The 16632-nt window shown below is 35.5% G+C and overlaps 1 protein-coding gene across 1 annotated transcript in view; it reads right to left on the reverse strand.

Moving 5' to 3' along the window:
* Nucleotides 1-5554: 5554 nt before the first annotated feature.
* Ppp4r4 (protein phosphatase 4 regulatory subunit 4) overlaps nt 5555-16632 on the reverse strand; it is a 52486-nt gene continuing 41408 nt past the window's right edge. The window contains exons 4-5 of the mRNA XM_026394265.2: nt 5726-5829; nt 5555-5618 (exon numbers count right to left, since the gene is read on the reverse strand). Of these exons, the coding sequence (XP_026250050.1) occupies nt 5555-5618; nt 5726-5829 (168 nt within the window). The remainder of the gene's footprint in view (nt 5619-5725; nt 5830-16632) is intronic.

Raw genomic sequence — 16632 nt, forward strand, 5'->3', positions numbered from 1 at the left:
AAGCAGGAAAACCACCTTTATGTCATGTTCACCAAATTTGGAAGTCCTAATATAATGCTATTTGATCCTCAAAAGTACACTAGGTGAGGGATATGAAGATCACATGGGAAGCAGAAAATAAGTTAATCTTACTGATCTTGAAATTGAAAAGCCATGAGATCAAGCAGAAACACTTCTTGATAAGAAAATTTCTGTCTGGGAATTCTATAAAGTTAAAATATCTAAATTTGCATGTAATGTGAAATAATATAAATTGAACATAATTATTAATCATACAATCATTATACATTTTAATTCAATTTGTTAAAAGAGATAAAAAATTATATGCAAATACTCACGTATGGGCATCAAATTTGTTGGCCAATTTTCCTAAAATTTTACAACTAACTAAACGAGACTGGACTGTTTGGGAAAGTTGTGCCTTGGAAACAAGTGGATTCAAAATCTAAAGAGAAAAGATTTAGAAAACAAATTCACAAAATTTTATACATTTTTGTCACTAATGTAAGATATTTTCTTCAAAGAGTATTTTAATATTTTAAATGTTTTTAAAGAACCTGATTTATATTTTGAGCTACCTGGCTCATTACCTGGATCACTTTGTCTGTCTTCTGAGTTAAAGTAAAATGATGAGAAATCATGCAATTAAAAACAATTAGAAGCAAAAAAACTGAAATAAATTTTATGGTAAATTCTGCAATGATCTAAATGCACTCAAATATAGAAATATATAAAATGCACACAAATATAGAAATATAGAATATATAGATTATCCCTCATATATATAAACTCTCTCTCTCTCTCTCTCTCTCTATATATATATATATATATATATATATGTATATATATGAGGAATATATAGATTAACGTGTGTGTGTGTGTTTGTCAGGGATAATCTTCAAAGAATGTAAAAATCATTTCATTAGAGGATAAGTTTTCTATTTTTGCTATTCTCTTAAATTTACTTAAAACTTTTCAAGAAAGATATACTAATATTTAAAAAAGACGAACCACAAATTCACAATATTTATAATAATATTTTCAAGTATAACAAAGAATTGACAACACAGATAGATGACATATATAAATAGTACTTGAAGATCAGACAATTCCAAAAGAATAAATAAAATTGATGTTAATATAACATATGGGAAAATAGAAGCATATTTTTAATTCTAATTAAGATTTAATTCTATATTTAACACATTAAATTTAATGAAAATAACACTGTTGATAAAAATCTAGAAAAACTAAATTTTTATATATTGTTAGTCAAGAGCTTAAGAATGTTAGTGCCCTCTGACCCAATAACTCCACTTTTCTGGAAGCTACAGATAAAGAAATTATCTGAAAAACAGGAAAAACTCTACAGAGATGTTCCTTAATGCCTTATTTTTATTGTAAAGCTTAAGCCTGAAAACAACCTTAAATGTTTAACGAGTAGTACAACTACTACCAAATAAATTTAAAATAATGTAGAACACTCATGCTAAGTGGAAAACAATCATACACAGGTTCAACATGATTACTAATATGGCAAAGACCAAGCATGTATAGGGAAATCTAAAGAGAAATATATCAGAATCTTACAAGTAGCCACATATCAGGACCATGAATTATTTTTCTTCCATTTATTTTGTCTTTACTCAAATTTTCTACAGTGATCATGTGTTGCTTTCCAAATGGGAAACAATTTTATTCCTTTGAAAAAAACATTTTTGACCAAAATTTAAAAACTTACTATGAGCCAAGGTTATAGCTCAGTGGTAGAACAGTTGCCTAGTACATATGAAGCACTGGGTTTGATTCTCAGCACAACATAAAATAAAAGTATTAAAAACAAACTTACTTATTACAAGCAACAACATCAACAAAAACCAGTGTTACCTCGTGCCTTAGAGTTTCCTTTGGCAATACTTCTATCACAGCCAGGAGAGTTTCCAGCCATGCGTTGCTGACACCTGATGGACACACATGTAACATGCTAAATTAAGCGTCTCACTTACCACTGCTATTTCAACCCAGCCATCAATAGTTACAATAACATTCAATGGAAAGTATCCTATTCAAAGAGATTTTTCTATTTTTTCCTCTTAGGCAATATTTAGAAAATATTTAATATTTAAAAATAATTTGGGAGATTATCTTAAACCCAAGATACGTTATTTTGCTATATAATAATACTGTAAACATATGTCAAATAATAAGGTCTAAAAGGAAAGTATAAATCACAAGATGAACTAATGGGTCTTCAGCTTTCAAGGATACTAAATTTTGTGGGTTTTGTATGGCGACAGCCACAGCTGTTTTAAGTCATACCATCACTCAACTATTAGCCTGGCCTTATTCTGTTATCCTCATCAGGCTCACAGAATTCAAATAACACCATGGCCATTTACAAGAAACAACAAGGAAACATCATTAAGCATGCTAGGCCCTGACCTGTGTCCCTTTGCTCCAGATGCAGGAGAATGACTTGGAGAAAGGAGTGGGCATACGTATGGACTGACACTGACTCTTCTTGCAGAATGGTCAGAAATGCTACCGCAGCCGTTAACTGCATTTCCACTCCTGCAACATGCAGGGCTTCCTGTGTAATCAGAGAGAGTTTGCTATTTACAGAGATGAGCGATCAGCAGTTACAATATTTAAAAACCCAAGATCACAGAAACCAAACACAGTCATATTCGACAAAATACTACATATGACATTGTAAGGATATGTACTTGGTATTATTACTTTATATGAGAACTAAATCTGTTCCTAATCATTTAATTCAGTGGGCTACAGAAACCATAACTGTCTTAGGACTTTTATAAAAATCAAAAACATTCCATTATTTTACTGAATAAAAATTATAAATAGTATAAAACCTTTAAACAAAAGAATAGGCATTTTTGATGGGTTTGAATTTCTATTTTGCTACTGCTATTGTACAGATGTCATTCTACCTAGAAAAATAACATCAATGCTTAATCACACGTTTTCATTACTTGTATTTCTATTTCAAAATAAAGATTATGCACTCTACTATGAAAAGGAATACACTTAAGAATGTACCAATGTATTCTCCCTTTAAAACACCTGGCAAGAACATAAATTACCATGAAGTAAACATTTTAAGAGAACTTCTTAAATATAAAAATGTTTTTAAAGAAATCACTTATATTGAAACCATCTCTATTTACCATTTCAATAATTTTAAAGTGCATATTCAAACCTAAAGCCTACATTAGAATATGAATTTTCAACACATAAAAGAGTTTTTTAAAAAATGTTTCATAAACTACATCAAACATATTACCTGTACTTCTCTAGAAGTTTGAGAGAGACACAGGTCAAAGGGAGTTGTGCGTGTGATGTAAAAGCAGTTGAAGGTGTTTTTGTTCAATCACATTTGGAAATTATATAACTATTTTCTTACTAATAAATTTACTAGAACATCATGGGACTCACAGTCATAAAATAAAATTTCATTTCTGTGATTTTAGGAATACTGATCTTTCTACATCAGTCCCTCATATATATATGTGAATTACAGCATAATCTTTATAGGCATTTAAATCATTTAAACAGCTTTTCTTTACAACTTACCAATTTATTTTTCAAAATGAGCATTTTAATAATGACCACTGTACATTCAACTAACTTTCTCCACACTCCCCTTGAGAATTTAAGTAGAAATCTCACCTGGTCCAAACCTTAACTGAGCTCTTATTCCTCTATCAATCTTCCTCTTCAACTTCTAGCTGCTCATCCCCACAACTCCAGGGTCATCCCCTCACTCATCCCAATCAAAGATCAATAAACCCTGAAGAATCTCCCTTCAAAACAGATCCAGAATCTGACTACTTCTCACTTCTACCACTACCACCCTAGACCAAGCCACCATAGTCTCCAGCCTGAATTAGTCTAATCACCCTTAATCAGTCCCTGATTCCACCATCGACCCTCTGCTATCTATTCTCTATAAAGCAGCCAGAGAGATGCTTTCAAGAAATATATCAGTTTACACCACTTTTCTGCTCAAAATTCTCCAACAGCTTTCCTCCTCAAAGTCAAAGTCCCTTTAGTGACTTCAGGATCTGTCAGTTCCGTTCTTTGCTCAGATTTCCACATGGTGCACCTCTGACCTCTTTCAAGCCTTGACACAACACCATCTTTTCAACAAGTCCTTCCCTGATGATCCTATTTTAAACTAAAAGCGTCCCCTTCCCAGCTTACACCACCAACAGCCCATGTGACATTGGTTCACGTTCTCTCTCCTCCAAATAGAACATAATCTACTTAACCGTAAGAATTTTTGTCCATTTGATTACTAATGCATCCCCAACTCCTAGCACACAGCAGGCACTCAGTAAGCAACTGCTGGATGACTAAATGTCTTTTGCTCTTTCACTTAAACTTTCTGCTCCCATTACTTTCTCCTTTCACACATAGTTTCCACATCTCCTAAAAGGTGGCTTCAAGAGATTCTGAGGTGAGTTCTAAAGACTAAGGATTTGGTAGAATTTGGCCAAAGGTAAAGCAAAAATGGATCACATAGATCCTCACTCCTTTTTCTATCATGTCCCATAAGGAGTGGTCCATGCCATCTTCTGCCCCAACAGCTCTGTGACGATGGTTTACATTCTATACCCAGATTCCTTGATTCAGCACAGTGGGACCACCACCAGTCACCATATGAGAGGTAACATACATGGTTTTACAGCAGAAAAAACATTCAGGGCAGAGAAGTATTTTGCTGAAGGCCAGTGAGCTAGTAACTGGCAACTCTATGACTTACCCCTTGCCTGCCAGAAGCCAAAGACCCCTAAGTACTGACTTCTTCCTCACTGATCCTGCACATCCATTTGTCATTGATTAAGGCAAGGCTTAAACCAACTCTAAGCCTTCATATGGCAGTGAGGGACATCTGGCAGTAGCATCTGCCACGGCAAATCCTTCTGTGCAATCTATCACACATTCAGGTGGCTGGGTTTGGTTTTATTTTGTTCTAAGCTTTTATATCACAAAAATGTTGTTTTACAAGTTTTTTCAACCAAAAATCCATCACACATCTATCTTAAGAGTTCTTGGCTGAGAGAAAAAGAGAAGGAATATTAAGGCATAAAGCAGAAGTGGTAATTGGTCTCTGAAACCAATCCTCCCATCTCCCTTGTTTTAACTGTTTCCAAAACAAACATTTGTTTCACACTAACAGTTTTGAATTTGGAAAACATTTTTGAAAGATCTGATGTGGCCAGTGTGCATCATCGTTACAGATTTCAGAAGGCATAGACTTTATTTAGAAACAGAAGGACTTTGCAAAGAAATATTTAAATAGTGAGGGCCACAATGCACATTCCAGTTCAGGTGAGTCTGCTGTTTTAAGTTCCAAGAGCTGAATTCTGCCCCCTAAAGTCATTAAGTCCAGGGTTTGCACATATGCAAACTGTGTGCAGACAAGAACGTGTGGAGCTCTCCGGCTTCATTCTTCTTACTGAGTGACTTAGTCTTGACTCCCGCAGCAACATTTGCCCCAACTATTTTGCATTTAATTTTCGAAAAATCCTCAAGTCTTATCAGGATTTGGTTTTTTCTCTTGTTGTGCTGACTTCAACATCTGGAACTGTCCACTGTTAAGAAACCAGCACAGACTAAGAGATTTTATCACTGCTAAAAAATCAAATGATTTCTAAACATATGTTTCTGATACATAGTACAATGAGAGCATGATACTTACCCCAAAGCGTTCTCCTCCACAGAGTCACACCCTCTGGACAAATATATGTGAGATCCATACTCTCTGGATATATAAGTGTGTATCCTCATGGACCTTGGAAGACACTGAAAAGTAAATTTCTCTATTGCTTAAGTGAATGCCTTAAGGCCAGTTACCATTCCTCTTATATATTATCGCATGGCTGCCAGCCCAATTTGAATTCCTCAAAAATGAAATGAGACAGTTGATAAATGAGAAAATGATACATTTCCAAATTTAAAAAACTATTCCCACTCAAGGAAGGAAATTCACCAGACACTTATATGTTTAAAATTTGTTCTTGAGTTAGCATGAAGGTGCAAGAAAGCGTTTTGTAAAACAATGTGATATCTTCCTTCCATGCAGAGAGGGAAATAGCCCTATCTCCAATGAACCTACATTATATCCATCAAAAGATATATCTCAGGCTGGGGTTGTGGCTCAATGGTAGAGTACTCACCTAGCATGTGCAAAGCACTAGATTCAATCCTCAGCACCACATAAAAACATAAAAATAAAGGTATTATGTCCACCTACAACTAAAAAAAAATTTTATAGATATATCTCTTTACAATACATATATAGGGAAACATTATATAAATCATTAGTCCAAAAGAACAAATATTTTAGATCTATATGTTTTGAAACTAATCTTATTTAATAAAACTGGAAAGCACATTTTCAGAGAATGGTGCTTGAATAAGGTAAAGGAACTGGAAAATTACAAAATGTCTTTGTGTATTTTTAGAGATAACATCCTGGATTTTTTTGAAAAATTAATACGGATCTAAACATGTGGGGTATTGAAGGTAATAAATGTGGGAATTTTCAATAATTAAAAATGACAGTGAATATCTCTTTTCATTATAAAATTGCAATATTTGTAACAGACTTTAAAACTGAGTTAAAATTTGAATAATTGGAACATGCTAACTCTAAAATACCTTTACAATTCACTATAATACCTCATTCTTTTCACTATCACTGATTTTCACATTCTGCACCAAAATAAAGGATGGAAAAAAGTGACTGAGAGCACAGAAAGTCAGTCTGAACTGGGAAATAAAGTGTAGACAGTAGACAGAATAACATTTCAGGGATTAAACACAAGGTTCATGAGGAGGTCCACATAAAAATTCCCTCAAAGGCCCTTTCTATAAAGGAAATACCAGTAACAACAGCAACTATCATGTGACTCCTATGATGTACAGTGACATGTTCTGCCATGCAAAATCTTAAGACCAACAAAATATATGTCAGGGCCATGGTTTCAAAATTTAACCTCCAGCTGAAATATTCTGCAAAGTCATTTTTACATATAATAAATTAGAATCATGGATAATTTTATGACTTAGGATAAAAATGTAAGGCAGCAATGTCAAACTTTGCCAACAAAAGTATGTGCTTATGAAGGTAATATCTACTTAATGAACGTGATCACTGTAAATAACCATTTTAAATAACTCATAGCAATATTTAATTAGTTAAATCTTTTTGAAAAAATTACAAACTGTTTTCTTGGTGAAAAAGTAGCAATTGCAAATTTGGTAATTTCTATAAGCAAATAGAAATGGGGCTTTTTTTCTAGTCAGTCACTAAAAATCTAATTCTGAAGAGAATGTAGTTTCAATTTCATCCACAGTATTTATTAAGTACCAGTATCATGCTAAGGTTCCAAGAACTTGGCAAAAAGTTCAAAGATAGGGTCCTCTGCCTTAGAGTGACTTCTGCTGGCTGTATACATTCACACTCAAAAAAAAAAAAAAAAAAAACTCATTTAGTTACATTCAAGGCATTCAGTAGGTGCTAGAGACCTAGCAATCGGTAAGCAGGGCTAGCAGTGCACCTTACATCCTGACAACACTGCTAATTTGTCATTAAATCTCTGAAAGGGCTAAGGATAAGAAGTACAATATGCCATAAGAAAGGTGACCTGTGAGGAGTCCGAGAGGGCTTTACTGAGAAGTGACAACTGACATATGTGAATAAAAATAAATACTAGACAAAAAAAGTGGGAAAGAGAGAGAGGAAACAGCAAGGGTGGGAAAGAAGGCACTCCCAGCACTGAGAAGTAAGGAGAAGCATGCAGATGAAAAGAACTGAAAGAAGACCCATCAGCGAGCCTGGTGCAGAGTGAGAGGGTTTGTCGAGGTGGTGAAATAGTGCCAATTATGCACAGCCTTAGAAGCATTAGGCAAGAGAATATGCAAATTATAGCTTTAAATGCTTTGAAATATCAAGCTGATTATAAAGTTGGAAATGAATCAAAAAGGAGAGAGGTGGGATGGAATGGGAGGGAGACAGAGGGTGAAGATCCCTTGCAAAGCTATGACACGAACTTGCAATGGCCCTCATAAGAGCCTGGCTAGGGTGGAGGCAGTGCAGTGGGAGAGAGTGAGCAGAGCCAAGAAATAGTAAGTCATGGAAGAAACAGGATTACTTAATTTGTCAGTAAAAGAACCAACCAATGGTACCAAGGATGAGTCCCAAAACTCTGGCTTATAAACCAGGAAGAGAGTATGAGGACATATTAGGATGGAGGACAGTGCAGGAAGCTTGGGTACTGGGGCAACTGCTAACTCTGAGATGCCTCTGAGACTTATAAAAAGAGATGACAAGCAGATAGTCATACAGACAGATCTGATACTCAGGAAAGGTCTGCTGATAAGGAAGTGGTCTGCATGGATGGTATTTAAAGGCATGGGGTCTCCTGTGGAGGGAACAGAGACAACAGTGGAGAGCTCCTGCTGTGAACGTGATATTCCACCTCAACAGAGGGAAGCTGAGAGCATGACATGTAAATGAGGAGGCTGCCACAGCGTTTGGGCAGAATATTTAATTTTATGTTCTAAAGTATTACTACCATATCCCTAGAAAATAACCAACTGACCAGAGTGGACGTAGGGGTGACGACAGGGCACAGTAGGGGGCATAGGTGTACAGAACCTGTGCAGGTTGCAAACAGAAACATTTGGGTTAATGTCATTCTGAAATTAAACCAAGAAGGAGTAATAAAGGAAAGGAATCTTCCTCTTCTAAACTTAAGTAATCCCAGTCAACTTTCTAATAATGATAATTTTTTAAAGCTGGACAAAACAGAAATCCTCTGCATAAGGGCACATGGAAACTAACAGGATAATGATCCAAGAAATGCCAGAAATCAAGAAAAGAGAACATGTAGGTCTAGGCCTGCTTCCTCCCCAAGATACCTGCTGATTATATATAGAAGAGTCTAAGAGACTGAAAGCCTCAGAGACTTCACTGGCTGCCTTGCAGAGGCCCTGGCAGCCCCTCCTGCCATAGGTGGCCTGGCAGGGAGAGAAGCCCCATACTAAAAGGGGACCGAGAGACTTTATGGCTAGTGCAGTGTTGGCCAGAAGAAGGATGAGATTCCCCTAGGTCCCAAACCATTTCCACAAATAATCTGTCACATACTAGGTCAAGCACACAATCAATACTACCCAGACACAGGAGAAGACGACATGAATGAGAACGACCAAACCACCAGAAAACAGAAACACTGGTGTTCCCTGTTACATACCTGGTGCAAGAAATAAAAGACACAACTAAGAATTTCAACAGGGGATTCTAATGTATATTTTAAAAACTTACAGCATATTTATTAAAAAGTTAAATAAAAATTCTATGCCAGAAAAAGTACAATAATCAAAATCAAAATCTGGTTAGACATAGAAGAATTAGTAAACTGGATGACAGGTCCGGAAAAAAAAAAAATCACAATGAGAAAAAAGGCTGGGAAATAAAAGAAGGTTAAAGATATAGGTGATATCATGAAAACATCAAGTATAAGTGAAATGGGAGTCCGAGAAAAAGAGAGAAGATTAGGTAGAACCACATTTGAAAAAAAAAAAGAACTTTTCCAAAACTGACAAAATAAGTCAGATTCAAGAAGCTGTACATAATCCCCCAAAGAAATTTACATATTGGCACTGTAAAATCCTAGGCTAATAAAAAATCTACTTAAAATGTGTGTAAAATGCATTTCAGATCAACAAACAGAGAATTTATACTAACGGGTGTTCTTCATGAAGGAAAAAAAAATGATACCAAATGGAAATACTATAGGCAATAAGAATTGATAAATATGTAGAAAATCTAAATAAATATTGATTACATAAAATAATAACTATAAAAATATCTGTGAGGTTTAAAGTACATAAATAATTAAAGTGCTTGAAAGCATTAATATATAAGTCAGAAGATGATTAAATGGAATTAAAGAGTTGTAAGGATCATGTATCAGACAGAAAGAGGGCAAAAATACTGAGGAACATTAAAATTTGCCTAGTCTTTGTTGCAGTGTCTAAGGTTAGTAACAAAAGCGAAGAAAAAAATGTATATAACTTCCCAGCCAACAGAAGGCAGAGAAAGTAGAATAAAACTGTATATTTTAAAAAAGGAAATAAATAAGGGAAAAAGGAACATAGAAAAGTGGGCAAAAAGAAAAAGCAAATGCAATGTAAGATGACATGTGATTACATTAAATGTAAATAGATTTAAATGGTATTTTTAATAGGATGATTTTTCTTTTTTTCTCATGTTTTGGATCAAATGTTTTAATTAAAATTGTGTCAGATTGAATTGAAAAATAAAACCCAATCCTGTTTGCAAAATAAACTTTAAGACATGTGGATAAATCACAGATTAGAAGATATTTAAACACATAACCAACAAAGAGCTTGGAACCGGAATATAGAAAAGGTATTATCCCATTAGAATGCTGCACCACACTTGTAGATGGATATTTGGGTAGTTTTCAGCTTTGGCTATTATAAACAAAGCTGCAGTGAACATTCTTGCCAATACTTGGTATGGTCAGAGCTTTTTAAATAGGTATATACTAGATCTACTTGCATTTCTGTAATGACTAATGATGTTCAATATCTTATGCTTATTGGTCATCCACAAATCTCCTTTGGTGAATGTCTTTCAAATTTTCAACTGAATTGTTTTCTTATTATTGAGTTTTGAGATTCATTTACATATTCTAAACATAAGTCATCTATAAGATACGTAATTTATAATATTTTACAATATTTTTCCCACTCTGACTTGTCTCATCAATTCTCTTAACATTAATTGTCTTCTGAAGAACATTCACATTTGTCAAATTCTTCTTCCATGGATCCAACTGTAATCATTATACTAAAAAATCTTTGCCTACCTCACCAAGGTCACAAAGATTTTTTCTTATGTTTTCTTCTAGATGTTTTATGATTTTAGTTTTTAACATGTAGGTATATGATCTGTCGTTGTTGTTGTTCTTCGGTTTGGTGCATCATGCAGACTTTCTTCAATTGTTCCAATGCCATTTGTTTAAAAGCCTGCCCTGTCGGTACTGAATTGCTGCTGTACCTATGTTAAAAATGAACTTACAATTTTAAGATTTTAAGGGTACGTGTGGGTTGGCTGGTCTGTTTGTTTAACTCTCTGTGCCATTTTTCTGCAGTTTCTGAACAATCCTCACCTTTTTTCTTTAGTATGTAACATTTCCTTTGATTCTGGCTGCTCCCAAGACTGACTTTTTTTTTTATGTTAGCAGTTTTATTTTGCTGTAGCTGGGGGCAGGGGTATGTATCCTGCTTGGTGCCTTCTGAGATTCATGGGTCATGCTTTGTTCTTTCATTAATTTCAGAAAAGTCTTAGTCATTATTTCTTCAAATGATTTTCTTCCCTATCCTCTTTTCTCATTCTGAGACTCTCTAGGCATTAGAGCACTTTACACTGTCTCAAAACCACTGGACGCTCTAGACTATCATTCTGCACTATTTTATCTTTGTGTTTTGGTTTGAACAATGTCTATCTTCATGTTCCCTGACTTTTCTCCAATTGTGTCCAAATTCCTGATAAGCCTACTGAAGAAATCTGATAGCATCTTTTTATTTCTAGCATTTGATATAGTATCATCACTGTTGAAACCCCCTATATGTCCATGTATTTTATTTTTCTACCAGATTTTTTAACATATTTAAAAAACATTATTTTAAATTTCCTAATACCTCTAATATTTGGGTCATTGCTAATACTAGACCTGTTGTTTGCTTTATGTCTTGGTCATTAATCCCCCTTATTTTGTGTACTTAGAAATTTTGGACTGAAAGGTGGATTTTCAGTGAAGATGGAGGTAACAGTATCTGTGCTCTGAAACGGACAAGCCTCCTCTGCTAGGCTCTCTATATGGGGGATGAATAAGTCTATCCAGTAGTTAAGCTGGGTTTGAGCTCTGCTGTTGCTAACTTTCACAACATCACAGTTTCAAACTCCCCCTGGCAGCAGATCACTGCTACCTTGGGTTCAATGGGCAGCCTGAAATATTTTCCTCAGTGTTCCTGCTCCACTCAGCAGGAGTCTCTCTCCATACTCTGGTCAGGGACCACTGTTGTTTATTACCATATGCTAAGCTAATGGTGAAGGTAAGAGATTCCTGACTATCATAATCCGACCTCATCTCAGATCCGGGCCTTTCAGCTTGAGCCTCGGCACTGGAGCTTTATCAGTGCTCCTATCCTATGACCTTGTATCTTGGGGAAGAAAGATCTTTGTCAGGGTTGTTTCCTGCCCATTCCACACTGGTAGCAGACCTCTGCTTTCTATAAGTTCAGGGTCTTAGGTCTAATATCTCCCACCCTTCTCCCAAGGGAAAGAGGCTCAGGTTTCCACCCTTTTTCCAGAAACATTATCCAAGAGACTTGGCTGAATTTGCTTCTACCACAGCCACAGAAGCAGGCCCTAAAAGCAGGAAAGTTCACTGCACCTTTTCCCAGGAGATCAGGCCTTTGCTTCACAAGAGAGAAGGTTCTGAGGCAATAGACAGAGTTTGTTTCTGACCCTCAGCAGCAGCTAATCACCATCACACCTGCCCTGCCTCCCAATTTCATGAGCCAACAGTGGAGACCTGGGGCTAGAGCTTGCAAGTGGGTGAGTGCAAGGCTTTCTTGGGTCTGGAGCTCCAAGTTATCTAAAATGTAATGGATTCTGCTGGGCTAGAGTCAGCCCATAAAAATCTGTTGAAAGTTTAAATGATTTTTTTGTGATCCCCTGTGTAATAGCCACCTTTTTCTCCTATATTCTGCCAAAGGTTGGTGCCTCTGCATCTCATTCTTCCTTAGAAGGTTTCTTTATCTTTAGAGGTAAGTTCACTTGGTTTCCTTGTGACCAGCTCTGATAAAGCTCAAGAAAAGTTATGATCCTGAGGGTTTTGTGGATAACCTACTAGTGTCAGAACAAGAGCGACGGCTTCTTGCTGCTTTCTATACCCTAAGTAGGAGTGGAACTGACTGCTTTGTTTTTGAGCCCTGGAACTTTTCCTTATTTTCTTATAAGCTTAGCTACACATTTAGAAAAATTTCAAAAATTTTAGTTCATTTTTATTGCAGACAGGTTAAAAAAAAATTACTGAATGACTAAGAAACACATGTGAAAACCCTGTTCTCCACTAGAATTTCTGAAAGGTAAATTTTAGATGTATCAGAAATGTTGGTTTACATAACTCTATATGTCCAGAAAAACTATATACTCAGTAAACATTTCCATCAAACTTTAATTATCATTGTAATTAGTAATGTCAATCAATTTTGTCCTTCAATACAAATAGAAAAAAAGAAAAAATTACAATGCGAATATTATCCTCCAAATACACTGTGGTGAAGTACTTTTATTTTTGAGCTATAAAGAAAGAAAGAGGAATTTGTGTCATCTGTTCATGCCAATCTCTTTGATTAATACTTTTCTCTTTTTACTCAGTAAACTATAAGAAAAAATTATATAATTTTATGCCTCTCTGACCATAAAACTGCCCCAGGGGGTCAATCCTCCCCCAATGATCACCTTCCCGCAAACTTACATTACAGAAGTAATATTTCACTATCTTCTAAACGTTCGGCCTGTCAAAAGAGTACTCCACTGTGGGTTTTTGATGGTCTGCAGGGGATCTGGAACAACATGTTCTGTTTATGATGTATAATTTTGGTTTTTTCACAAAATCCTTTTGCTTTCCTTAGAACTTAACTTTTGCTTTATTTCAAGAAAACATCATCTACAGTGAGAAAGACAGGCATATGTTTTGAGCTGCAAACCAAAGAAGAATGTGACTTGTATCATTTGTCAGTATTCGTCTATTCCTTAGTTCAGACTACTTCTTTTGGGGGAAGAAGTGTCAAACCAAATTATATTATGTCATGCTTCCTAGAAACAACCCCAAGATATTAATACTCAAACACTAAACTTTCAAGCCTATGTTTTCTCAACTGTAAATGAGTATAAATACATCATGTGCAGTTATGATAATGCTGAAGAGGGTGTTTCTAAGGCCCTAAGCACAGTGCCTGACCCACAGGAAGTGCTCAACACATTATTATCTTTTGTCCATGTAACTGTGCTCTGCTGCTTGAAACAACACTTTTTAAAAATAAGGAAAGCTTCTTATTCCAAATATTTCTATTAAAAAATCCAAGTAAGATCACTTTTAAAAATCTACCTATATTCGGTAGATAGAAAATATTGGGAGAAATTTGTGAAATTTTTCTCCTATTTCTACATATGAAAATAAAGTCATGCAAAATTAATAAAAGTATAACTAATTAATCTTTCAGAATATTGCCATATCACATCCACCAATTTTAAAGAATCAACTTTCATATAGATTTATTATATCTCTTTTTTCCTTAGTCTATTATATAACAGTATCATCTCCCTTTCCCATATACCACTAATACTCCATTTTTATTTCTCATCCAAGAATGCCATCAGCAAATTGGGCCAATGCATTGCTGGTTTTTCGGGGAAAGACTTTCATCTCAGAATACTAACCCATTAAGTCCCAAGTTTTCAATTCTGTGAATGTTTCAATGAAACTAACACAGGTACATAGGTTATAAATCATAATATTTATGTTTTAATGCTCTAATCATTAACCTATTACTTTTCTCAAAAGAACAGACCTCTAAAAATAGTAATTATTTCAAAGTTATCATAAGTGGTATATTTGTTGCTCAATTTAAGCTTTTTATGGGTGTTCCACATCTGGGATGAGACAAAATAGGTTAAGTTCAATCATCACTTTTTTAGAATTGTTTTTGAGTACTTACTATTTGCTAGGCATTATCCAGATTCTGGAGATATAGTGATAAACCAGACTGACAAAGATTCTGCTCTTATGAAACAAAGGGGAAAGACTGGCGGGTGTTGAGTCAGAAAAAACATGGAAAGAAGTTTTACTCCATCTGAAATGAGAAGCTACTTGTACTCATTTTCCTATGGCTGCTGTAACAAGTTAGGTTAAACTAAACGGCTTAAACAGTGGACATTGAATCTCTCCCAGTTCAGGAATGTGAGAAGTCCTAAATCAGCATCACTCTGTCAAAATCAAAGAGAGAGTTGGGAAGGGTGCCCTCCAGAGACAAGGTAAAATCTTCTTCCTTGGCTCTTCCAGTTTTCCAGTTTCTGGTGGTGGCTGGCATTCCTTGACTTGTAGTTGCATCACTCTAATCTGTCTTCAACTGACTTCTTCTCCATGTTTGTGTCAAATCTTCCTCTGCCTTCTCCTTTAAGTGCACATGTGATGGCATTTGGACCCTACTCAAATAATCCAGGATCACCAAAATCCTCAATTTAGCCATACCTAAAAAGACCCTTTTTCCAAATAAGGTAATATTCATAGTTTCCGGGGAGTATGGTCTCCTATCTTGGGGATGTAAGAGCATTATAACTACTTACCACACCCTGTTAGTAATTCATACAAGATGGTGATATGGTCGGATTGATTCCATAACAGATCTCTCTGGGGGAACAGGCTATAGGAGGTAAGGGGCACACTACTGCAGCAATCAGATGAGAGATGGCAAAGCTTTGAGAAGCGAAATCAAACACAGATCTGCCTCAGTCACAATCCACTAATGAGGAGGCTGAACACTAGTTGAGAGGAGGATTCAGGAGCCAGGCTTCCTGTTGTGCCACTTGCTAGCTTTTTGCTTTTGGCAAGTCATTTCTTCCTCTGTCAAGTACCTGCTCTAGATTCACTGCTAGGCATTTTGTCAGCTTTTTCACTGCTGTGACTAAAAGAACTGCCCAGAGCAATTTTAAAGGAGAAAAAGTTTATTTAAGGACTCACAGTTTCAGAGTCTTAGTTCACAGAAGGCTGGCTCCGTTCCTCCTGGCTTGAGGTGAGGCAGGACATTATGGCAAAACAGTGTTGCAGAGGGACACAGCTCACATGGTGGTCAGAAAGCAGAGACAGACTCTCCACTTTCCAGAATCAAAATATAGACCCCAAAGCCAAACCCCCAATTCCCACCTCCTCCAGCCACACCCCACCAATTCAGTTACCACTCAGTTAATCAGTGATTAATTCACTGATTAGGTTAAGGGTATGACTTAATCATTTCTCCAAACCTTCTTACATTGTCTCACATTTGAGCTTTTGGGGGATACCACTCTAAACCATAAAACTAGGATTCAGAGAAAATGTATAGCAAGTTTTACAGAGCCCAGTCAAAAGAAAACTCAATAACTATTTGCTATTGTTATTTTATTTATACCTGACATTGCACATTTCCATTGTATTGACTTATGACATATAGATTGGAAACTAAAACCCAAGTGGAAAATTAAATGAATTTAAAAACTCCAACAGGTAGAAACTTGCTTTCGTATGCATTATAAAGAAGTCACTTATACTATGTGGTATAAAGATTTTATAAAGGACTACAGTATTTTAGAAGTTTATCTTGACAATCAAATTCTTTAAACTTCCAGATGTCAGAAGTTCAAATCACATATTAAAATCTAACAACTAAAACTTTAATTTAATATGTTGTGGGGAAATAATTAAAACAATCAAAGACCACAGAAAAATTATCCTTTTTCAAAAG

This window comes from Urocitellus parryii, chromosome 6 (assembly GCF_045843805.1).
Source record: "Urocitellus parryii isolate mUroPar1 chromosome 6, mUroPar1.hap1, whole genome shotgun sequence".
Taxonomy (NCBI): Eukaryota; Metazoa; Chordata; class Mammalia; order Rodentia; family Sciuridae; genus Urocitellus; species Urocitellus parryii.